This window comes from Neoarius graeffei, chromosome 2 (assembly GCF_027579695.1).
Source record: "Neoarius graeffei isolate fNeoGra1 chromosome 2, fNeoGra1.pri, whole genome shotgun sequence".
Lineage (NCBI taxonomy): Eukaryota > Metazoa > Chordata > Actinopteri > Siluriformes > Ariidae > Neoarius > Neoarius graeffei.
Genome location: NC_083570.1, coordinates 127,278,954 through 127,303,278, shown reverse-complemented (window position 1 = coordinate 127,303,278; position 24,325 = coordinate 127,278,954). Strand labels below are relative to the sequence as shown.

The 24,325-nt window shown below is 44.7% G+C and overlaps 1 protein-coding gene across 2 annotated transcripts in view; it reads right to left on the bottom strand.

Moving 5' to 3' along the window:
* Positions 1 to 24,325, bottom strand: part of LOC132882278 (procathepsin L-like) — a 64,795-nt gene that overhangs the window by 8,789 nt on the left and 31,681 nt on the right. For both annotated transcript variants that reach the window (XM_060915574.1, XM_060915573.1), the window contains exons 2-6: positions 23,690 to 23,808; positions 16,928 to 17,038; positions 10,305 to 10,457; positions 9,961 to 10,185; positions 8,237 to 8,402 (exon numbers count right to left, since the gene is read on the bottom strand). In XM_060915574.1, coding sequence (XP_060771557.1) covers positions 8,237 to 8,402; positions 9,961 to 10,185; positions 10,305 to 10,457; positions 16,928 to 17,038; positions 23,690 to 23,803 — 769 coding nt within the window. In that variant the 5' untranslated portion in view covers positions 23,804 to 23,808. The remainder of the gene's footprint in view (positions 1 to 8,236; positions 8,403 to 9,960; positions 10,186 to 10,304; positions 10,458 to 16,927; positions 17,039 to 23,689; positions 23,809 to 24,325) is intronic.

The following is a 24,325-nucleotide window of genomic DNA, read 5'->3' as shown; positions in this document are numbered from 1 at the left end:
ACACCATATAGTCCAGCACAATGGAAAGAACCGGGTGGTCTATAACTGCTCCTTCCAGTACCAAGGCCTTAACCTGAATGATTTTCTACTTCCTGGCCCTGCTCTAGGCTCCTCTCTGTTGGCTGTACTGCTGCGCTTCTGACAACATGCAATCGCCTTCAGCAGTGACATACGTGCCATGTTCCACCAGGTACGGCTGCTCCCCTCTGACAGACCACTGCTGCGGTTCCTTTGGAGGGACCTGAATCGTGACCGTGCACCAGATGTTTACGAGTGGCAGGTACTCCCTTTCGGCACAACCTGTAGCCCTTGTTGTGCGACATATGCATTACAGAGGCACGTGCATGATACCACTGAACCAGGGGACGAAGTTCGAGCTGTCATCGACCAGTCCTTCTATGTGGATAACTGTCTACATAGCCTTACCTCGCAAGAAGCAGCCAAAGCCCTTGTGGACAGACTCCAACATCTTTTGGCCGAAGGAGGCTTTGAGCTCAGGCAGTGGGCCAGCAATGACCCATTTATCATCAGCCACCTTCCCCCTGATGTGAAGTCCACCAGCTGTGAGCTGTGGCGTAGCCATGGCCAGACAGATGTACAGGAGCCAGCCCTTGGCCTACACTGGAACTGTAAGTCAGACACGCTCTCGTACAAGACCCGCAAGGTGGAATATTCTGTTGTCACCATGAGGAACATATACAAGGTTCCAGCTAGCCAATATGATCCCCTCGGATACTTGGTGCCATACACGACGAGAGCTAAGGTCCTGGTGCAGCGTTTATGGGACAAGAAGCGTGACTGGGATGATCCTCAGTTGCCTGAAAAGCTACTGGACTCCTGGCATTCCTGGGAAGCAGAGTTGGAACATCTCCCTGAGATAACACTTCCCAGGTGCTACTCTACACCAAGAATGGACCGTTCAAGCAGCATACGAGACATCCATGTGTTCTGTGACGCCTCAGAACAGGCTTATGGTTCTGTTGCATATATCAGAACCGAGGATCCAGATGGTGAAGTCAAGATCTCCTTCCTTGCTGCACGGTCCCGGGTGGCACCTTGTAAACAGCAGTCTATTCCAAGACTCGAGCTTTGTGCGGCTCTCACTGGAGCACAGCTCCTAAAGGTCATACTAACAGAGCTGACCCTCCCAATCAACTCCAGCATGCTCTGGTCAGACTCTTTGACCGTCCTCACCTGGCTGCTGTCAGATTCCTGCCGCTACAAGGTCTTCGTGGGCACGCGTGTAGCGGAGATTCAGGAGTTGACAGGATCTGCCTCCTGGCGTTATGTCCCAACTGGGGACAATCCAGCCGACGATATAACCAGAGGTCTCTCTCTTAAAGTCATGTGTGACGACCATCGGTGGGCTTATGGTCCCACATTCCTGAAGTCACAACCTGCTCAGTGGCCTGACCAACCATCTTTCGTAGTTCAGGAACCAGAGTGCGAGTTGAAACGGGCTACGATAGCAACGGAAATGGTCCTGGCAACCGTGGCCTCACCGCTCCCAGATCCAGAGCAACATCTCGCCTTGGGTGACTATCTGCAAGCTGTTGCCCATCAGCTTCACGGGGCGGCCAGCCCTAACGTTCCCCTCACCGCGGATGCCTACAAGTCTGCTGAGCTAGAAGTTCTGCAACAGGCCCAAAGAGACTCGTTCCCTGATGAGACTGCCCTGCTCAAAGCCGGTAAGCCAGTAGCAAAGTCAAGCCGTCTCCTGTCGCTCGCCCCGGAGCTAGATGAGGCTACTGGTCTGATACGGGTTGGTGGTCGGTTACGCCGCAGCACTGACCTTGCCTCAGATGAAGTTCACCCTATCGTCCTCGACCCTAAGCACCCTTTCACCAAATTGATCATCCAGGACTATGATGAGAAGTTGTGTCATCCTGGGCCGGAGAGGGTATTCACCGAGATCCGAAGACGCTACTGGGTATTGCATGGGCGTGAGGCAGTGCGTCGACACCAGAAGAGCTGTGTCACATGTCGAAAATGGAGAGGACGTACAAACCCACCAAGGATGGCTGACCTTCCACCATCGCGGCAACGCATCTTCAAGCCCCCCTTCTACTCTACTGGTGTAGATTGTTTCGGGCCCTTTGTTATCAAGATTGGTCGGAGGAACGAGAAGAGGTGGGGGATACTTTTCAAATGTATGACCACCCGTGCTGTCCATCTAGATCTACTCAGTAATATGGATGGTGACACCTTCTTGATGGCTCTGAGGCGCTTTATAGCGCGACGAGGAAAACCCTATGAGCTCTTGTGCGACCAGGGCACAAACTTCAGAGGTGGAGAGAAAGAGCTCCGGCAGGCCTTTGCCGCTCTCCATCCGGAGCTCCAAGACCAATTGGCCAGCGAGCAAATCAGATTCGTCTTCAACCCCCCAGCAGCTCCTCATTTTGGAGGTTGCTGGGAGAGAGAGATCCGTTCTCTCAAAGCAGCACTCCGTGTCACCATAGGGGCTCAGACTGTATCTGAAGAGGTGCTACGCACCGTCCTCGTTGAAATCGAGGGAATCTTGAATTCCAAACCCCTTGGGTATACCTCATCGGATATAGCTGATCCTGATCCAATCACCCCCAACTGTCTCTTGATGGGACGGCGGGATACTTCCCTACCCCAGGTCGTGTATGAGGGTCCAGACATGTTGGGTCGAAGAAGATGGAAACACAGCCAAATATTAGCAGATCACTTCTGGAAGCACTTCCTTACGCACTACCTTCCAGGGCTCCAGGCTCGTCAGAAGTGGCGGACCGATACGGCGGAGCTACAAGTAGGTGAAGTCGTCATGATTGTCGACAATCAACTGCCCCGTGCTCTCTGGCCAGTAGGAAAGGTCGTTCAAGTTTTCCCAGGAGCTGACAAGAGAATCAGATCAGCGGAGGTGTCAGTGAAGGACAAGAAGTATGTTCGGCCTGTAGCAAGACTGATCAGTCTTCCTGTGCTTCCAGAGGAGAACTGATTGAAGCCCTTTTTTTTTGGGTGCGAATTCCCTCCGTGAATTCGGGGGCGGCTGTTAAAAGGGGCCACTTTCCTTTTAAGACACTGTACCTTTAAGGCATGGACTAAGCGGCAGCGCGAGTTAATAGTGCTAGTTCATAGCGCGAGGAGAGAGCAAAAACTGCAGCGCGGCTCGAAGATGCAACTAGGACTTTAAGTTTATAGTCAATTTGTGTTCTATCATTTTGTTTGTTCCTCCACGAAGTGTGCGTCTCTAAAGTAAGCAATGCTGCCTAGTTGAGTTGAGTAATAGTTAAAATATTTCGATGCCAATTCGTGCTGAATGTGTAAGTGATTGTCGGTTTGGGTGTGCCGTTATGGTTTGAATCTTTAATGTGGTAACGTATGCCTGAACGATAATTCATGGAGTGAATCCACCAAGTTGTACCAGTTGTTGTTATGTACATTGGCAATTAGTAAGAACAGACGAAGTGCCTTTATGTTTCAGTAAAGATAAAGTGGTATTATGTTTAATATAGATGCAATCCCTTTGTTACAGTGCTGTATTTAGCCCAAGTCAGTCAGTTATGTATTGTATCAGTGTTTATGCAGTTAAGGTGATTTAGTGGACATCCATAACATAATTACTGATTATTTCTTTATTGTATATTTGTTTCTTGCAGACCACACACACACACCACCACAGACAAACAGACAGTATACAAATACCAGTGACATTGCAATTGTATGGGAAGATTAAAGGACATTTATTTGAAAGAAAGTTGGATCCCTTTATGTTGAACTCCATATTAAGAGTCCTGATCGACTCTCAACAGCGTCTGAACAATCCAAACCAGCTTACATTAATACCCATCAACAGAGTGTGTGCGTATGTCTGAGTATGTATGTCTGAGTGTGCGTGTGTGTCTGAGTGTGTGTGTGTGTGCGTGTCTGAGTATGTATGTCCGAGTGTGTGTGTGTGTGTGTCTGAGTATGTATGTCTGAGTGTGTGTGTGTGTGTGTGTATGTCTGAGTATGTATGTCTGAGTGTGTGTGTATGTGTGTATGTCTGAGTATGTATGTCTGAGTGTGTGTGTATGTCTGAGTATGTATGTCTGAGTGTGTGTGTGTGTCTGAGTATGTATGTCTGAGTGTGTGTGTATGTCTGAGTATGTATGTCTGAGTGTGTGTGTGTGTCTGAGTATGTATGTCTGAGTGTGCGTGTGTGTCTGAGTATGTATGTCTGAGTGTGTGTGTGTGTCTGAGTATGTATGTCTGAGTGTGTGTGTATGTCTGAGTATGTATGTCTGAGTGTGCGTGTGTGTCTGAGTGTGTGTGTCTGAGTGTGTGTGTGTGTGCGTGTGTCTGAGTATGTATGTCCGAGTGTGTGTGTGTGTGTGTCTGAGTATGTATGTCTGAGTGTGTGTGTGTGTGTGTGTATGTCTGAGTATGTATGTCTGAGTGTGTGTGTATGTGTGTATGTCTGAGTATGTATGTCTGAGTGTGTGTGTATGTCTGAGTATGTATGTCTGAGTGTGTGTGTGTGTCTGAGTATGTATGTCTGAGTGTGTGTGTATGTCTGAGTATGTATGTCTGAGTGTGCGTGTGTGTCTGAGTATGTATGTCTGAGTGTGTGTGTGTGTCTGAGTATGTATGTCTGAGTGTGTGTGTATGTCTGAGTATGTATGTCTGAGTGTGTGTGTATGTCTGAGTATGTATGTCTGAGTGTGTGTGTGTGTCTGAGTATGTATGTCTGAGTGTGTGTGTATGTCTGAGTATGTATGTCTGAGTGTGTGTGTGTGTCTGAGTATGTATGTCTGAGTGTGTGTGTGTGTCTGAGTATGTATGTCTGAGTGTGTGTGTATGTCTGAGTATGTATGTCTGAGTGTGTGTGTGTGTCTGAGTATGTATGTCTGAGTGTGTGTGTATGTCTGAGTATGTATGTCTGAGTGTGCGTGTGTGTCTGAGTGTGTGTGTCTGAGTGTGTGTGTGTGTGCGTGTGTCTGAGTATGTATGTCCGAGTGTGTGTGTGTGTGTGTCTGAGTATGTATGTCTGAGTGTGTGTGTGTGTGTGTGTATGTCTGAGTATGTATGTCTGAGTGTGTGTGTATGTGTGTATGTCTGAGTATGTATGTCTGAGTGTGTGTGTATGTCTGAGTATGTATGTCTGAGTGTGTGTGTGTGTCTGAGTATGTATGTCTGAGTGTGTGTGTATGTCTGAGTATGTATGTCTGAGTGTGTGTGTGTGTCTGAGTATGTATGTCTGAGTGTGCGTGTGTGTCTGAGTATGTATGTCTGAGTGTGCATGTGTGTCTGAGTATGTATGTCTGAGTGTGTGTGTGTGTGTGTGTGTGTGTGTGTGTGTGTGTGTGTGTGTGTGTGTGTGTGTCTGAGTATGTATGTCTGAGTGTGTGTGTATGTCTGAGTATGTATGTCTGAGTGTGTGTGTGTGTGTCTGAGTATGTATGTCTGAGTGTGTGTGTATGTCTGAATATGTATGTCTGAGTAGACCCCGAAGCCGTTTGTTTTCAGGATAATGGCTGGCTGATGAAATTATTGGCTGGCTAGCTGACTCAGCCAAAACCTTAATGGCTGCTGCAGCCACCAAAATGTTTATGGCTACAAATGGCTGATACTGGACGTCACTGTGTGGCATATATCCGGGTGAACGGATCAAACAAATGGGGGGAATAAATAGCAAATTACCACAGGTCCCCTGGTCTCTTACTTCATTGTAAATATAAATCTAGCAAGATTGTAGTTCAATGCTAATAATAAGCTAATCTGGATTGTTCGAGGAAGGCATCTAGCTATCTACTCTCACTAGCAATGACCAGTGAAGGACTGGCAGCTATCGTACTATGATGAAAGTAGAGTGGTGGAGTACTTTTTTTTTTTATCAATCTCGAAGTATGTGAATAGGGTTGCCACATCTGAGTTGTAAAAAACCGGGACACATCGGTCGGCGGCCGCGCCTGCGCGCACGTACGAGCGCGGGGGTTGAGGGCTGCGGACACGCACATCTACAATGCCTTATGCCCAGGGGCGATTCTAGCATCTGATCTTTGGGGGTGCTTAGCCCCCAGAGCTGACAGAGGCACCTGGCTTGAACTATAGTGTTTCCACGTTTATTCCGCGTTTATTTCCACGTTAGTTCCTCATCGGCGTGGAATCCAGTTAAAAAAAACACCATGTCGTAGCAAGCACTCGCGTGGACAGGCAGCCCAATCAGAGGGGACGCAAGGAGGAGAGGGATTTTACTGGTCATAGAACTATCACGTAACGGATGAATTCAAGAACACACACACGCCCGCGCACACATTCATTGCGCAGTGCGCAAGGGCACTTATTTTTGAAAATTACGTCCAAAAGCAGTGTTTTGAGGGTGCTGAGCTAGGGGGTGCTGAGCTCGTTTTTGGGGGTGCTTGAGCACCCCCAAAAATAGGCTAAACACGCCCCTGCTTATGCCTTATGTGAATGTTCACGTTTAAAAATAAAACAGTTCAACTGGTGCAGTTAGGCGTTTAGTTAAAATTCATTTTGTCTTCTTAACCCTTAAATGGGCACTACCACAAATATTATTACAAAAAAATAATTTCATATAGGAATGATCTTATTTGGACGCCAATATTTTTTTTTAACAATATTTTTTTTTCTTTTTGACAGGTACCGGATCTTCTACTTCATTCTGTCCGACTCCCTCATCGTCTGTCTCTCCTCCCATTCCGTTTCCAAATCAAAATAATACAAATATAATCAATATAATTTCTCTCAGTCTGCTTCGTTGTTGTTTTAGCCTTTTCTCTGGAGAACTGAACTTTAAAAGTTAGACTACCGTATCATACCAAATAGCCCTAATCCTTTGTTTTAATCACAAGAGAGAGGTGCTATGTTATTGGGACAACTGATTTATTCATTTCTCACGCCAGTGTTCAGGCATTCTTTTTTGATATATTTAATGATTTATTTAATGATTCATTTATTGATGAAATTGGCCCAGGCTTTAGAACCAGCCTTTATCAGAATCAGAACATAGGAAGTAGACAGCCAGCCTACTCGCGCACCGGCCAAGGGAACTCTCACCTATTGTTTGGTATTACGGTATTCCAGTATCTTTGATTTCGCGCGGCCGCCGTTGTATTGACCACGATCACCTAGCAACGGCGACTGGCTGCGTGCGCAAACATTCGGTGAGGCCACACAAGTAGCTGCCTACAATATGCCCGCTTACGTGAAAACTATTAATATGTTAAGTGGCTGCGAGAAACATTAATGATTTGTGTTTATTTCAATGGGGATAATGTGAGGAAGTAAAAAACCAGGACAAAACGTGTCCCGGAAAGGTTATTCCATTTTCCTGGACATTTTCCATTTTCCACAAAAAAACCGGGACAATCCCGGAAAAACCTGGATGTGCAAACAAACAAACAAAAAAAATACCTTTACACTTTCCCTCAGCAGCGGCAAAGAATGCAGCCATCTCGTCGATATCAGAGTCGATTGATGCTCTGGGTGGGTTCCCGGGCTCCCCAGTGTATCGTGGTAACGGTGTGAGGGGCGGGAAGCCAGACAGGTAGTCACAACGGCAAGCTTGTGGTGGCTCTCTGTGCTGTGATATCAGTTCTAAATCTCTACAGTGTATGCCTATACGTCTCTATTGTGTTACTACTAGTGTGTACAGTTGATCATGTTTGTGTCACTTTTCTTGTAGCTCATGATGTGGATAAACCCATTATTTGATGTACACAATTCTTAGTGGCTCAGCCAAATTTTATTAGATAGCGGCTCAAATTGGCTTACAAAATTATTGGCTGGCGGCGGCTCAAATTCTAAATGGCGGTTTTAGCGGCGCCTGGCGGCGGCTTCGGGGTCTATGTCTGAGTGTGCATGTGTGTCTGAGTATGTATGTCTGAGTGTGTGTGTGTATGTCTGAATATGTATGTCTGAGTGTGCGTGTGTGTCTGAGTATGTATGTCTGAGTGTGTGTGTGTATGTCTGAATATGTATGTCTGAGTGTGCGTGTGTGTCTGAGTATGTATGTCTGAGTGTGTGTGTGTATGTCTGAATATGTATGTCTGAGTGTGCGTGTGTGTCTGAGTATGTATGTCTGAGTGTGTGTGTGTGTGTGTGTGTGTGTGTGTGTCTGAGTATGTATGTCTGAGTGTGCATGTGTGTGTCTGAGTATGTACAGTATGTCGGAGTGTGTGTGTCTGAGTGTGTGTGTCTGAGTGTGCGTGTGTGTGTCTGAGTATGTACAGTATGTCTGAGTGTGTGTGTGTGTGCGTGTGTGTCTTACCACTCCTGTATCTGTGGAATGAAGCCAGATGAGCATCAACTCCCACAGAAACAGGTCCAATGTGAGCCACTGTGTTCAGCAGGACAGATTCATCAACATGAGGAAGAATCTTGAAACTGGAACAGGAGCCGGCTCTGCCTTCTGGAGAATAATGACACAACCCATCCTACACAACACACAGAGCATTACCACAACATACACAACAGTAACGCAAACTTAACACAATAATATAAAATAAGCTCCTTCCTAATAGCGGCGCTTCCATTCATATGAAAACAAACATGCAGCAGATGATGGAAAGAAAAGAAAGAACAACTGTATTCATCACATCCATGTGAAATTTCCTTTCTGCATTTAACCCATCTGAAGCAGTGAACACACACGTGAGCAATGAGCACACACACATACCCAGAGCAGTGGGCAGCCATGCTAACAGCCCCTGGGGAGCAGTTGGGAGTTCGGTGCCTCGCTCAAGGCCGTCCCATATTAACCTAACCGCATGTCTTTGGGGGAAACCGGAGCACCCAGAGGAAACCCATGCAGACACGGGGAGAACATGCAAACTCCACACAGAAAGGCTCTCACCTGCCGCTGGGCTCAAACCCAGAACCTTCTTGTTGTGAGGCGACCGTGCTAACCACTACACCACCGTGCCGCCACGGGCTTTGATGTGTTTCAATTTTATCACGAGAAGATAAATTTCTTCAAACTCGCATGTATATTATTCTTTTTATTCCTATAAACTACAGTGTGCTTTAGGGATTTATAACAAAATGTTTTGAAAACATAAGACACATGATTCATGAAAACACTGAGTGGATTCAGGTCAACTTGTCAGATCCCAAAGGATTTCGCAGTGATTTCAAAACCAACATCACTATTTAGAATTAAATTCCTGCAACTCATTTCTATTCATTCATTTTTTACCCATTTTCTTTCTCTTTCAGCTTGTCGCTTTTCTTGTGAAAGATTTCTTCGCCTTTCTCTCACTTTTTCACCGCTTCGTTCCTTTTCTTCCTCTGTCAAAACTCTCTTTCTCTTCCCGGTTTTCACTTCATCTTTCTCTCCTTGGTTCACTTGTTCTGACATCTTTTTAAAGTGTGTAAAAATGATGATTATTGTGTTGCCCTGTTTGACTTGTTCTCAGTAGAAACAACCCATAAATATGAAATTATCTGTAGACAAAAATAAGTTCTGTAGGCACGCTCGCGCTTCTAGTTCCCACCAAAATCAAACAGCCAATCAGAATCGTGAGGGGCAGGGACGGATGGACCCGGCTGGGATCCCTGTGTGTCCATGAAACATCAACTCGGTGGGTTTCCAGATTTTCTTAACTATGGAGCGCCGCTATTAACACAACACACACAACATGAACACAATATTAACACAACATACGCAACAGTAACACAACAGGAACACAATATTAACACAACATACGCAACAGTAACACAACATGAACACAATATTAACACAACATACGCAACAGTAACACAACATGAACACAATATTAACACAGCATACACAACAGTAACAACACACACAACCTTAATACAACATTTACACAACATTAACACAACATACACAACAGTAACAACACACACAACCTTAATACAACATTTACACAACATTAACACAATATACACAACATTAACACAACAGCTCTCTCTCGCTCTGGCATCGTTTCTGAGTCAGTGGTGTTGTCTGTGTCTCAGTTAAATTATGACCTTGTGTTGATAAGGGTAGAAGGCTTCTGAGTCGATTCCTTTGTTGTGTATAACATAACTGAAGGCTTTAGTCATGAATCCTCCTTTACAGCCGTGGTTCCCCTCTTTTACACTGCAGTCCACCAGGTTCTGCACACTCAGAGGAACCAGACGACCCGTCTTCTTCATCATTTGAGCTTCTAATGCTCCAACTGCACTGAATGCCCAGCATGATCCACACATACCCTACACACACACACATACACAGATCATCAGTGAAGTAAACTATCACAGTTTTTATTGCTCCCCCCACACACACACACAAACATACACACACACACACACACACACACACACACACACACCTGGTTCTGCACAGGGCTGACGAGGCCCTTTTCAGTCCAGTCCAGTGTGTCTGGGACAGGGGAGTCACTCAGCACTGTGAGGTTCTCGTTCATATCCACAGGAACATTCTCCATCTTCAGACCATTCAGCTTAGCATTAATTTCTTCTGCTGTCTGCAGATATTAATATAAACCTAGTTACAGAATACTCTTCTGTAGCTCAGCACACACATTCAATGTAATTTTTAAAAAATGCTATTTATATAGTTCTTTTATCAGCGGACATTGTCACAAAGCAGCTTTACAGAAATAAAAAAAAATGTATAAATTCATGCTAATGAGCAAGTCAGAGACAACAGTGGTGGAAAAAAAGCTTGAAATGGCATGAAGAAGAAAGCTTGAGAGGAGCCAGACTCAAAAGAGAACCCATCCTCATCTGGGTGAGACCTGATTGTGTGATTATAAATTTGTGGCAGCAGGGGCATGGTCGAGCACCAGTTTGTGAATGAAGAGCGAGGCCGGAGAAGATGAGTGGCAAAGTGATCACACCTGTATCATATTAATGGTGTGTGTGTGTCTTGCAGTGACAACTGAGGTCTTATATGGATGGAGGAAGCAGAGAGGAGGAGAGAGCTTCCCTGCGCACCGTGTGTGTGTGTGTGTGTGTGTGTGTGTGTGTGTGTGTGTGTGTGTGTGTGTGTGTGAGTGAGAGAGAGAGAGAGACAAAGTACTTCATTGCAAGCTGAAAAGCTTAAATATAGTTACCAAAATAACAAACCCACCTGCCCCAGTGCTTCAGTATCCCACCACTCCCAAAGGTGCCAAAACCCAGGACACTGAAGCGAACTACTGTACATGGATTCCTTCCCGTTTAAGGAGCTCATCCATGCCCTCACTGCCACCCAGCAGAACCAGCACCAGGCACTGGTTACACTGTGCAACAAGCAAGAGCAGTGCTTCAAAGCACTGCTGCAGGCCCAGCAGGAGGATTGCCAGACATTCCAGAACCTGCTTGCATCAGCAAGAACCCCAACTGCAGCATCAACGGGCTTCCTACACATCATGCTGATGAAGATGAGGCCTCACAACAACCTAGTGGAAGTTGGCTGGTCATTTGCATTCATCCAGCAGCTCGAGGACGCCTATGGGCAGTGGTTGAGGGTGAAAGATTGCGACACAGAGGGTATCATTGACACGGCTGTACTGGAGCAAGTCATCACTCGACTGCCAGAAAGTGCCACCACCCAGCATCACTGCATAGAACTATCCCTCTGGCTGAGGACCATCTAGTGACAGTTCTGGCAGCAGTTTCTCTCTCTCTTCCTTCCTCCCATCCCCTCCCTGTCCCCACACCATGGAAGCGAGGGTCAACGCTCCTGCAGTTGGCTCACTGAGCCAATGGTCTCCCCTCCTCCCCTTGTGTTTCTGTGTCTCCTCTCCCTCAGGTGATCCCTGAGTCACCAATGCAGAGGTGAGGCCTGAGCTGGTGTGCTGGTGCTGCAGGGAGCCTGGGCACTTCCAAGACCAGTAGCATGCAACAGAGGTAGGAGCAGTGGTTCAGCTCCCTGATGCTCCAGAGACCACTCCTGATTGGGCTGGAGCATACCACATACCAATGAGTTTCAGGCTGCAATCAGCCCTCCATCTATTACATCACATGAATGGAATTTAGCAGATGCTCTTATCCAGAGCGATTTACAACATACCCAGAGTAGCCTGGGGTTAGGTACCTTGCTCAAGGGCAAGAGAGTAGTGGTGGGTGGGTCCTGCAGTAATGTGTCATGGGGGGAACCTAGCCTAGCATAGTGTTGGCCAGGGAGGTTATCCCAGAGCCATCTCCATCAGCTCCATGTCATAGCGAAACAGAGAATGGGAGGGCACCTTGGCCCTCTCTGCTCCCTTAAGGATTCCCAAGAGGATTTCCCTTTTGAGCAGGCACAGGCTAGAACTCTGCGACATGCTTTTGGCCAAGTGAGAGTAATCGATGGTCAAACCCTCCAGCCCAACATTGCACTCACCTGCCCATACTTTTCAGTAATTAAGGATAGGTTGTATCGAGTGATGCAGGACACTCAGACCAGAGAAAAGGTGACACAGTTGTTAGTCCCAAAGAGCCTCAGGTAACTCATATTCCATGTGGCTCATTATAACCCTATGGCAGGACACCTAGGCAGGATAAAACACTGACCTGTCTCATGGCCCATTTCTATTGGCCAGGGATTTGCAGGGATGTCCACAGGTGGTGTGCAGCATTTTGCAAATGCTAGCTTGTGAATTTCGTGACCATCCCGGAAGCGCCATTGTACCCTCTTTCCCAAATCAAGACCCCCTTTGAATGAATTGGGATGGATCTAGTCAGGCCACTAGATTGGCCTGCACAAGGGCATCACTTTAATTTAGTTCTAGAGGACTATGCAAAGTGATACCCAGAAGCAGTACCACTGTGTAACATTTCCATGTGTAATATTGCAGAGGCACTATTTAAAATGATCTCTCAAGGTGAGATTCCAAAAGAAATCCGCTGTAGATGTACATCAAGGCACTACATTTATGTCACACACCCTTGGCAAACTCTACGAGTTACTGGGGTTAAATTAATCTGCACAAACATTTATCATCCACAGATAGACGGCTTGGTCAAGTGATTTAACCGAACCATTAAAAACTTAATTTGTAAATTTGTGCATGAAAACACATGTCCTTACTGTGCATATGACAAACACTGTGAACTTGAACATTTAACTGGGATAAACGGCTCGAGCCCTTGTTATTTACAGTATGAGAGGTTCGACAAGCCTCCATGGGGTTTTCTCCATTTTAATTATTGTACAGAGGTAAGCCACGTGGTGTCCTAGATGTAATAAGGGAAAATTTGGAGGAGAGACCTTTTAATAGGAAAAATAAAATTCAGTACATTCTTGACCTGTGGGCAAAGCTCCACACACTCAGGTCATCTAACCCAGGATAATTATTAGCAGGCTCAGAAATGTCAGTCCCAGCTATACAGTGGGGTGTGCACCCACAGGAGTTCACACTGGGAGATAAAGTACTCATGTCATTACCCGTGTCATGCTCTAAATTGCACGCCAAGTGGCCAGGGCCCGTTGAGGTCACATGGCAATTTGGGGACGTCGACTATGAGATTAATCGAACAGATAGAGGTGGGTTGCTGCAGATATACCACCTCAATCTGCTTAAACTATTGAATGAAGGGGCATAAGGGGCATTGGTAGGACATTGACAACAGTAGGTCCAGAGAGGGAGGAGCTGGGGCCAGAGGTAAAAATGAATGTAGCTGCTCAACCCACTCCGGTCCCCTGTGGAGACCACCTCTCACCATCCCAACTCATGGAGGTTACCAAGTTGCAAGCAGAGTTTTCCAACATGTTCTTGCTCCTTGCCAGTTAAACCCACCTCACAGAACACCACACTGAGATGCCCTCAGGGGTGGTGGTATGTAGCTACCAATACTGCTTACCTGAACACAAGAAACTGTAGTCTGGGACAAACTCAAGGCCATGCTTGAAATGGGAATAGCAGTCTGGTGGTCATTGTCCCCAATACTGGATTTAACAAAGGGATACTGGCAGAGCCTTTTGACTCCTTTGATCCCATGAAAAAACAGCCTTGTCCACCCTGTTCAGTTTACACCAATTTGTTACCCTTCCATTTGGGTTATTTTGGGCCTTGGCGACATTCCAACATCTTATGGACAAAGGCCTTCACCTGCATCCTACCTCAACAACATCAAATATAGCAACAATTGGCTGTGGCACACAAAAAACCTCAAGGCTGTTCTGGAGTTGTTGAGGCACGTGGGGCTCATGGCTAACCCAAAGAAGTGTGCAGTTGGGCAGGTGGAAGTACAGTATCTGGGCTTTCACTTGGGTGATGGGCACATACATCCCCAAATTGACAAGACTGCGGCAATTGCAACCTGTCTGAAACCCAAGGCCAAAAAGGGCATGAGACAGTTCCTGGGTCTGGCTGGCTATTATCATAGATTTCTGCCTAATTATTCAGATGTCACCAGCCTGCTGACTGATCTTGCTAAAAAGGGGCCACCAGATCCGGTCCAGTGGACAGAACTGTGCCAAAGGGCTTTCACCCAGGTAAAGGCTGCACCGTCAAGTCAAGTCAAATTTATTTGTATAGCGCTTTTGACAATAAACATTGTCGCAAAGCAGCTTTACACAATTTGAACAACTTAAAACATGAACTAATTTTATCCCTGATCTATCCCCAATGAGCAAGCATGTGGCGACGGTGGCAAGGAAAAACTTCATCAGACGACATGAGGAAGAAACATCGAGAGGAACCAGACTCAAAAGGGAACCCATCCTCATTTGGGCAACAACAGACAACATGACTATAACATTAACAGTCCTGACATAAAGTCAGCTTCGTTGATGCTATAAATCACCCACCGATGGAAACCTGAGCGCAAAACCATTCATGACAACCGCAGTCCCAAAGTCAGCAAGTCAACTGCAGCCCTAAAGTCAGCAAGTCAACTGCAGCCCTAAAGTCAGCAAGTCAACTGCAGCTCTAAAGTCAGCAAGTCAACTACAGCCCTAAAGTCAGCAAGTCAACTGCAGTCCCCAGCCACAAAAGCACCACTGCAAGAGTCAAGAGCGTCCTCCAGGCGTGACCCCCAACTGTCCACATGGGGCCGCCCTCCACAGGAGCCATGCGATGAGACTCCAACTAGACACAGAGCACCAGGATGGATCAGGCAGGTCCGAGGAGCAGAAGAGTCAAGTCAAGTCAAGCTTATTTGTATAGCACTTTTAACAATAAACATTGTCGCAAAGCAGCTTTACACAATTTGAACGACTTAAATTATGAGCTAATTTTATCCCTAATCTATCCCCAATGAGCACGCCTGTGGTGACGGTGGCAAAGAAAAACTTCATCAGACGACATGAGGAAGAAACCTCTAGAGGAACCAGACTCAAAAGAGCACCCATCCTCATTTGGGTAACAACAGACAACATGATTATAATATTAACAGTCCTAACATAAAGTCAGCTTTGATGATGCTATAAACCCCCCACCGACGGAAACCCGAGCGCAAAACCGTTCAAGACAACCGCAGTCCCAAAGTCAGCAAGTCAACTGCAGCCCTAAAGTCAGCAAGTCAACTGCAGTCCCTAGCCACAAAAGCACCGCTGCAAGAGTCCAGAGCATCCTCCAGGTGTGACCCCCAACTGTCCACATGGGGCCGCCCTTCACAGGAGCGATGCGATGAGACTCCAACCAGACACAGGGCACCAGGATGGATCAGGCAGGTCTGAGGAGCAGAAGAGGTCAGCATCTCGATCCCAGGACCGACATGTAACTCAGAGGGACAGATTTGGTGGGGGAGAGAGAGAGAGAGAGACAGAAAAAAAACCACAGGTTGTTAGGTATGCCCAATGTCAACTGAATAAGTAGGAGCAGTATACATATTGCACGGAGTACAAGCAGGGAGTCCGGCAACTAACTATGACATCATAACTAAAAGGGGAGAGCCAGAAGGTAACACAAGCATGAGGGAGCCCCGGGACATAAAGCAGCAGCCACTACACTATCAACAAACTCGAGTGAGCAAGCGAGTAGGGGACTGACAGCATCCATACAACCCAGTTTACCAAAACACTCTGTCTGAGGACCCTCCAGATCTACACCTTTATCTCATAAACACCATTAACAAAAGGCTTGACTAAACAGATATGTTTTCAGCCGAGACTTAAACACTGAGACTTTGTCTTATTCCCGAACACTACTTGGAAGGCTGTTCCATAACTGTGTGGCATTGTAAGAAAAGGCTCTGCCCCCTGATGTAGCCTTCACAATACAAGGTACCAGCAGATAGCCTGCACCTTTTGATCTAAGTAGACATGATGGGTCATAGAGGACCAGAATTTCACTGTGTGGTAGGCCACTTTTACACTCCCTTGACTTCTTTCTCCACTTTATTTTGCATAGTGACACATCGAACAGAGGGCTGGGGGCTGTTTTGTCCTAGATGGTGGAGGGGGAGGAGCACCCAGAGCTGCACATTTGTTGCAAACTCTTGGTGTGAGAGACTAAGTACAGCACCATTGAGAAGGAGGGTCTGGCCATCAAGTGGGTGGTCCTCACCCTTCAGTACTACCTGCTGGGGTGCCCTTTCACCCTCTGTTCGGGTCATGCCCTGCTTCAGTAGCTCCACCACATGACAGATGCCAAGGTAAAGATCACCAATGGGTATCTAACTCTGCATCCCTTTAAGTTTGAGGTGGTCCGCAAGCTGGGGGCGAAGATGGTGTTGCCCCAACATCTGCAGCTGCAGACTGGAGGGCACCCTGGCTTGAGTCTGTGGCAGTGGGGATGAGTACCAGTTTATGAATGGAGGTGATGACATCTGTGTCAAATTAATGGTGTGTGTGTCTTGCAGTGACAGCCAAGGGCTTATATGGAGGGAGGAAGCAGAGAGGAAGAGAGAGCTTCCCTGAGAGAGAGCCATATTTGTATGTGTGTGTGAGACAAAGTGTTCAATTGCAAGCTGAAAAACTTAAATAAAGTTACTAAAGTAACTAACCCACCTATCCCAGTGCTTCAGTATCCCACCATTCCCAGTGAAGGTGTTACAAAAGATTATCAAACTTAAGTTATCATACCATGTCTGACAACTGATTGGCCCCCATGGTGAAGCTGTGGTGTCCTCCATTGTGCTTCATCATTTCCAGAACATTCTGCTGCCAAATAGATCTCCTGAATACTTCTTCATCCTGAACACACACACACACACACACACACACACAGGGCATCATTTATTGTGCTGAATATAAGAAAGTTGCTCATAAAATTGTTTGGAGGAGCTTTTACACAAGAAATGTTGTGTGCATGAACACATTTTATTCAGAACAATGATGGTATCCTCCGAGTCAGCGTTAATTTCCATATATTCCTGTCATGTCAACTCAGGCTCAGAACTCCATCTCCCAGAATGTGCAGCGGCCCTCCAACATGGCTGCCATGCTACGTGCCAAATTCCCAAAGTCAAGTCAAAGGCCCGCCTGCACCAGGATCTAGTCTTCCTAGGCAGTCTTCTGTCCCAATATTAACCAGCTCTTGAGGTGCATGAGTGTGGCACCGATCTCCATTTCAGCAGCCCTCAGGCTCTTGCCTATATGTCTGATATATTCAGAGTACTAAATGCACATTCAGGTCAACTACTCCACAGAGCTTTATAAATGATCTCCCAGAGTCATCAACTTTAATTGGGTCACTGTCAGCCCCTGCAGAACTTGATCAGGCAACTGAACGCTTAAAGTCAATCTTCCACTATAGATAATGTGGTGGCACTTAAAAGGAAAATGATCAGAGAGAAAAAATTAGCACCCTGGTATCATGATGACAATCGCAATTTAAAACAGACTACTCAAAAATTGGGATGTAAATGACATCAAACAAAATTGGTAGTGTTCAAATTAGCGTGGAAGGAGAGCTTCCTGAAGTATAGAAAAGCTCTTAGTGCTGCGAGATCAACATATTTCTCCTCCCTAATAGAAGATAACAAAAATAATCCGAGATTCCTATTTAATACTGTAGCAAAATTAACCAGGAATAAGTCCACTATAGACACATGCACACCTGCAGTATGTAGTAGCAACGACTTCATGAATCTTTTAATGACAAAATTGAAAATATCCGACAAAAAATTCAAACTACTAATTCAAGGTCAGGCAAATTAAGTGACAATGTAAGTGACCCTGTAGTTAACAATAGAACTGGATCAGATCAGCAATTACAATGTTTTACTCCCCTTAGAGAAAATGAGCTACTTTCATGAATCTCTGCATCAAAATCCTCAACTTGTGTACTAGATCCCTTACCTACACGTCTATTCAAACCGATAATCCCTGAAGTAATTGAACTGTTTCTAAAAATAATAAATTATTCTCTTAGAATTGGCTATGTACCCAAATCCTTTAAACTAGCAGTTATCAAACCCCTGATTAAAAAACCTAACCTTGATCCCTGTCAGCTGTTCAATTATCAGCCAATATCAAACCTCCCCTTTATCTCCAAGATCCAAAAAACTGCTGTTGCACAGCAGTTATGCTCATATTTACACAGAAATAACATCCATGAAATGTATCAGTCATGATTTAGACCTCATCATAGCATTGAGACAGTACTGGTGAAAGTAGCAAAGGACCTACTGTTGGAGTCTGATCAGGGCTGTGTCTCGCTGCTTGTGTTGCTTGACCTTAGTGCAGCATTTGATACCATTGATCATTCCATTCTTCTGGATAGACTAGAAAATGTTGTGGGAGTTAAGGGAACGGCCCTCTCCTGGCTTAGCTCTTATTTAAATGATGGCTATCAGTATGTTGATGTAAATGGTGATTTTTCTAGACATACTGAAGTAAAGTTTGGTGTTCCACAAGGTTCTGTCTTAAGTCCACTGCTTTTTTCTTTATATATGTTCCCTCTGGGTGATATTATTCATAAACATTGTATTAGTTTCCACTGTTATGCTGATGACACACAGTTGTATGTCTCTGCAAAACCTGATGAGAGACACCAGCTGAATAGAATTGAGGAATGTGTAAAGGACATTAGACACTGGATGCTTATTAACTTCCTTCTGCTTAACTCTGACAAGACTGAAGTACTTGTATTAGGACCACGAAAACGTCCTTCTTGAAAAGGAATGAGCGGAGAGCCTCTTCCTGCTCATGTTCCAACGAAAACTCCAAGTCTAATTCTTCTAAAACTGATTCCAAAGCGGAGTAAAATGCGCGCTGTTCACTAGCCGTAGCCATCTTTCCTGCTGTGCTTTCTCCAGCATCGCGCAGCTTTGTCGTCACTCCTGCAAAAGCCCGCCCAAAGAATCCAAACAAAAACCTTGCGTTGGAACAAAACTGTCTTCTTCCTGGATCTGCATTCCACACTATCTTCGGATAACAGAAGTCTCACTTTCAATCGCTAACAAGAGTAATCACCCCAAGTAAGGCTAGCATCTGGGCAAAAATCGTTAGTTTACTTGTAGCTAGTTAACATGAAGAGTGTTGTTTATTTGAATTCATTTATGATTTAAATGTATGCATTCTGATTCACATGAAGGTCGGTCTTAGACCGGGTGTTGTTGATTTACTTTGTTTACTATCTGTATTTAGTTAGATTGTAAGGTTACCGTGGCTGACACCTTAACGTGGTGGTAAGGTTTGTGTGTCTCAGTGACCCCTAGAGCAATGCCGGCTGGGACTCTTGTCCCTGGCAGGCTCAACCATGCCGGACTGGTTGAAGGGTAGAAGCCAGACGAAGTTCAGTCAACCCCTCCCCCATACTAGGGGGTTGTGCACCGGGCTAGCTCCCCTGTCACGGAAAACCCACCATAGCTACCGAAACTCGTGCAACATCATCACCAACTCATCTAGTTAGTGTGACACTGGAAGAATCCTCCAATCGTTCCATTATGAACGCTGACAGTCAAAGCCACTTGGACGCTGCCAGCGCGATGTCCCAGAGCTCACAACTACCATCTGGTGCTAAGAGTAGCACCCCCAACCCAACCATCCAATCCACCAATCGTGCAATCCCACAATCATGCAAGCGACCACCCTTCCACATTACTCCATCTCACGTGCAGTACAACAAGATGCATCCAGGGATTTGTCTCTCCAAAAGACCTCTCTCGATTGCCACATGGAATGTCACCTCCCTTGTTAGCAACTCTAGCAAGATGTACCAGCTCCAACGTGCCTTTGATCAATATCATCTTGACATTTTGAGAATTACGGAGACACACATTCCACTCTCTGGGGAAGACATCCTCGATAACGGTTCCTTTTTCATCTTCTCCGGGACTACTTGAAGGAAAGAATATGGTGTCGGTTTCCTCATCTCCAAAGATCTCCGAAGGTCCCTGATCTCATATACACCCTTCTCGGACAGGATCATGTCAGCAAGATTTTACAATCAACAAGTGAATCTCACAATCATCCTTGCATATGCTCCTACTGAAGTCTCTGATGATGAAGAAAAGCACAAATTCTATCTTGATCTAGAAAAAATCCATTGTGATATTCCCAGAAATGACATTCGAATTCTTCTTGGGGACTTCAATGCCCGTGTCGGGAAAGGCACTGATGCCTGGCCAAATGTTATCGGAAAACACTCTCACCATCCAGTGTCCAACAACAATGGATACCGCCTTCTGGACTTCTGTGCTCTTCACCAGTACATCGTTGGCGGTTCCCTGTTTGAGCACAAGGATATCCACAAGGCTACATGGACTTCACCGAAGGGAGACACATCTACTCAGATAGACCACATTTGCATCAACCATCGCTGGAAACGCTCCCTGTTAGATGTCAGAAGTTACCGCGGTGCTGACATAAATTCCACCCACAGTCTTGTGATCAGCCGAGTGTGGCTGAAGCTCTCCAGCCAAAGGAGAAAGAAACACTCTTCCTTGCCCAACCTAGATCTCTTGTGATCAGGCGAAAAAATTGAGGATTTCCGGCAATCCCTTTGTCGCCACTCAATAGATCTCCCTGCCTCTGGTTACTCCTTAGACGAAGACTGGAATAACATCAAAGTAGCCTTCCGCAATGCTTCTCATGAGTCTCTCAGTCAAAGACCCACCAAGTTCTGTGATAAACATCTTTCCACTGAAACCTTGCGCCTCACTGAGAAACGCAAGGAAGTGAAAAAGCTGAAGGCATCTGAGAGAAGCCACGAACTGTATATCAAAATCAATAGGCAAGTCAAGAAAAGTGTTCAGAAGGATGATGAGAACTGGGCCGCAAATGTAGCCTCAAAACTTCAGGATGCTGCTACTTTTGGCAACCAACGGGAGGTGTGGCATAACATCAGTGTTCTCTCTGGTAGAAAGAAGAAGAAGAATGCCTCCTCCACAGTTCGAGACAAGGACAGGGACTTCATAACTGCTCAAGATGAGAAACTTGCTAGGTGGAAGGAACACTTTGAAGAGCTTCTTAATCCCATTCTCAGTTCTCAGTTTTCTGTCCCTACTTCCAATCTTATTGCGGACTAACTCTTTATTGATCTACCCTTATATTCCCCTATGCAGTGTGAAATCAGCAAGGCCCTCTCAAAGCTTAAGAACAACAAAGCTTGCAGCATAGATGAAATTAGCAATGAGGATCTTCACTTCGGGGGAGAAGCCACAGTAGACCTCCTCCACCCCCTGTTCGGCCGAGTCTGGGACCAAGAACAAGTGCCTTCAGACTGGCTAAAAGGAGTTATCATCAAAGTAGAGAAGAAGGGAGACGTAACGTATTGCAAAAACAACAGAGGGATCACCCTCTGCTGCATAGCTTCAAACCTTTTCCAGATGATCATCGTATTGAGATTATCGGACGGCATAGAATCCCTCCTGCATGAAAACCAGTGCGAATTCTGGAGGAACAGATCCTGTATTGACCAACTCTTCTCTCTGCGCGTTATCATCAAGCAAGCTCTTGAGTACAATCTTCCCCTGTTTATTAATTTCATTGATTTTAAAGCAGCTTTTGACTCAGTCAATCGCGATTAGATCTGGGCCGCTCTCGAACACTACGGCATACCCATCAGAATACACCAACATATTAGTTAGAAAATGAGTTAGAAAACATAATCTCTTCAGAATTGTGCAGGCTAAAAAGTTGGTTTGATCGAAATAAATTATCATTAAATCTGTCTAAAACAAAAATCATGTTATTTAATAATTATAAAATAAATAGGGCAATAAATGTACAGGTAGATGGTGTTGATATTGAAAGAGTGTCTAATAATAAATTTCTTGGGGTAATAATAGATGATAGAATTAATTGGAACTCACATACCCAGTATACAATACATACTAATGAAACTATCAAGAAGCATATCTGTGTTGAGTATAGCTAAGCACATCCTGGACTATAATTCACTCCGCATTCTTTACTGTTTCCTGGTTTTACTGTACTTAAATTACTGCTCAGTGGTGTGGGGAAATACGTATGAATGTTCACTTCATGCAATAACTATACTTCAAAAAAGAGCTATAAGAATAATTCATAGTGCTGCTTACCGAGATCATACTAATTCACTATTCTTAAATTCAAAATGTTTAAAATTCAGGGATATTATAGAATATAAAACTGCCTTAGTAATGTACAAAGTAAGGAATTATAAAGTACCAAGGAATATCCAAACAATCCTCTCGGATAGAGAGGGGGGTCTATATATATATATATATATATATAGTCCTGCATATATATATGCAGGCACAGTGCCACCTGCATATATATAGGCGGCACAATGGTGTAGTGGTTAGTGCTGTCGCCTCACAGCAAGAAGGTCCGGGTTCGAGCCCCGTGGCTGGTGAGGGCCTTTCTGTGTGGAGTTTGCATGTTCTCCCCATGTCCGCGTGGGTTTCCTCCGGGTGCTCCGGTTTCCCCCACAGTCCAAAGACATGCAGGTTAGGTTAACTGGTGACTCTAAATTGAGCGTAGGTGTGAATGTGAGTGTGAATGGTTGTCTGTGTCTATGTGTCAGCCCTGTGATGACCTGGCGACTTGTCTAGGGTGAACCCCACCTTTCGCCCGTAGTCAGCTGGGATAGGATCCAGCTTGCCTGCGACCCTGTAGAACAGGATAAAGCGGCTAGAGATGATGAGATGAGATGATATATATATATATATATATATATATATAATTGTATATAATATATATGCATAATATGCATAATTATGATATGGGTGTCTGTGTACGTATGGATGTGTATAGTTATAGGTATGTGTATATGTATGTACTGTATATATGTATTGTATGTGTGTATATATGCATAACATAAGTATCTGTATATATATATATATATATATATGATTTGGTCGATATTATACCATGTTAGTATGTGTTGGTATGTTTTTTTTTTGTTGATTATGTTTTCTTTTGTATATGTAGTTTATTATGGTGGAAAGTGATGTTTGATTAGCGGCGGTATAGAGGGTTAGGATTTGATAAGTTATTTATTTCTTCCTAATCCTTTCCAAACATTATTATGTTACTGCCTTGTGGCTACGCTATTCTGTTTGTTTATGATGATGTTTTGATGATTGCATTTTTTATTTTTATTTTTTGTTGGTTTTTTTTGTTTGTTTTTATATCTTCTTTACTGTTTGGAATAAAGCAATCAATCAAAAAAATTTTTCATTTGCTTATCTATTTGTTAATTAATTTATTAGACTAGTGGATTAAAACAGTTAGCAAGAGTAAATAGTAATAGAGCTTTCAGTAACTCTACAGAATAAACTTCAAAATTTCCTTCATTTTATTTAATTTCTTTTTCACTTTCAGTTTTTTTTAAATGTTTTTCTACACTGTAACACAGACCAGTGTAGAGTTAGAGTCATTGGAGGACAACATGCTGTGTGTGTGTGTTCTCACCACAGTGTTGTATTTTTTATTGAATTCTGTTTTCCAGGAAATCCAGTATTTGTCCAGATTCATTTCACAGCAAATGCAAGGTAGGAGCAGAGCCATAAGCAGAATGCACACCATTGTCTCTGTAAACACACACACACAGTAACCACCACAGTGAGGTCTAAAGAAGTGTCACCATAACAGCATTTTATGACTTCCTTAAACACCAAGAAACTGCAGACACGTTCACACTGAGAGCGAGAGAGAGAGAGAGAGAGAGAGAGAGAGAGAGACAGTTAATGTGTTCATTTTGTTAATGTTTTGTATGCTGTGTTACAGTTTTTGCCCATTGCTTGGACACATTTTGCAAAACTTGGCTCATTGTGTCAAAACTCTACACACAAGCAAATAAGACACAACACTGGGAAATAAACCATTCACATCTACTGTATGTCAAATTGAAACTCTGCTATCAAAACCTAACAATCCTTTGTCAAAATGTCACTCTGATGACGAAATGATGCCCACTTGCATCATATGAATACACTTTCAGATCAGCAGCAACACACGAGTCTACTTTATATAAAACACTGCAGTCTTTCATTTTCACTGTTTTTATTCAGTTCCACAGAAGGCACATTTTCACAAGAACCAAAAAAT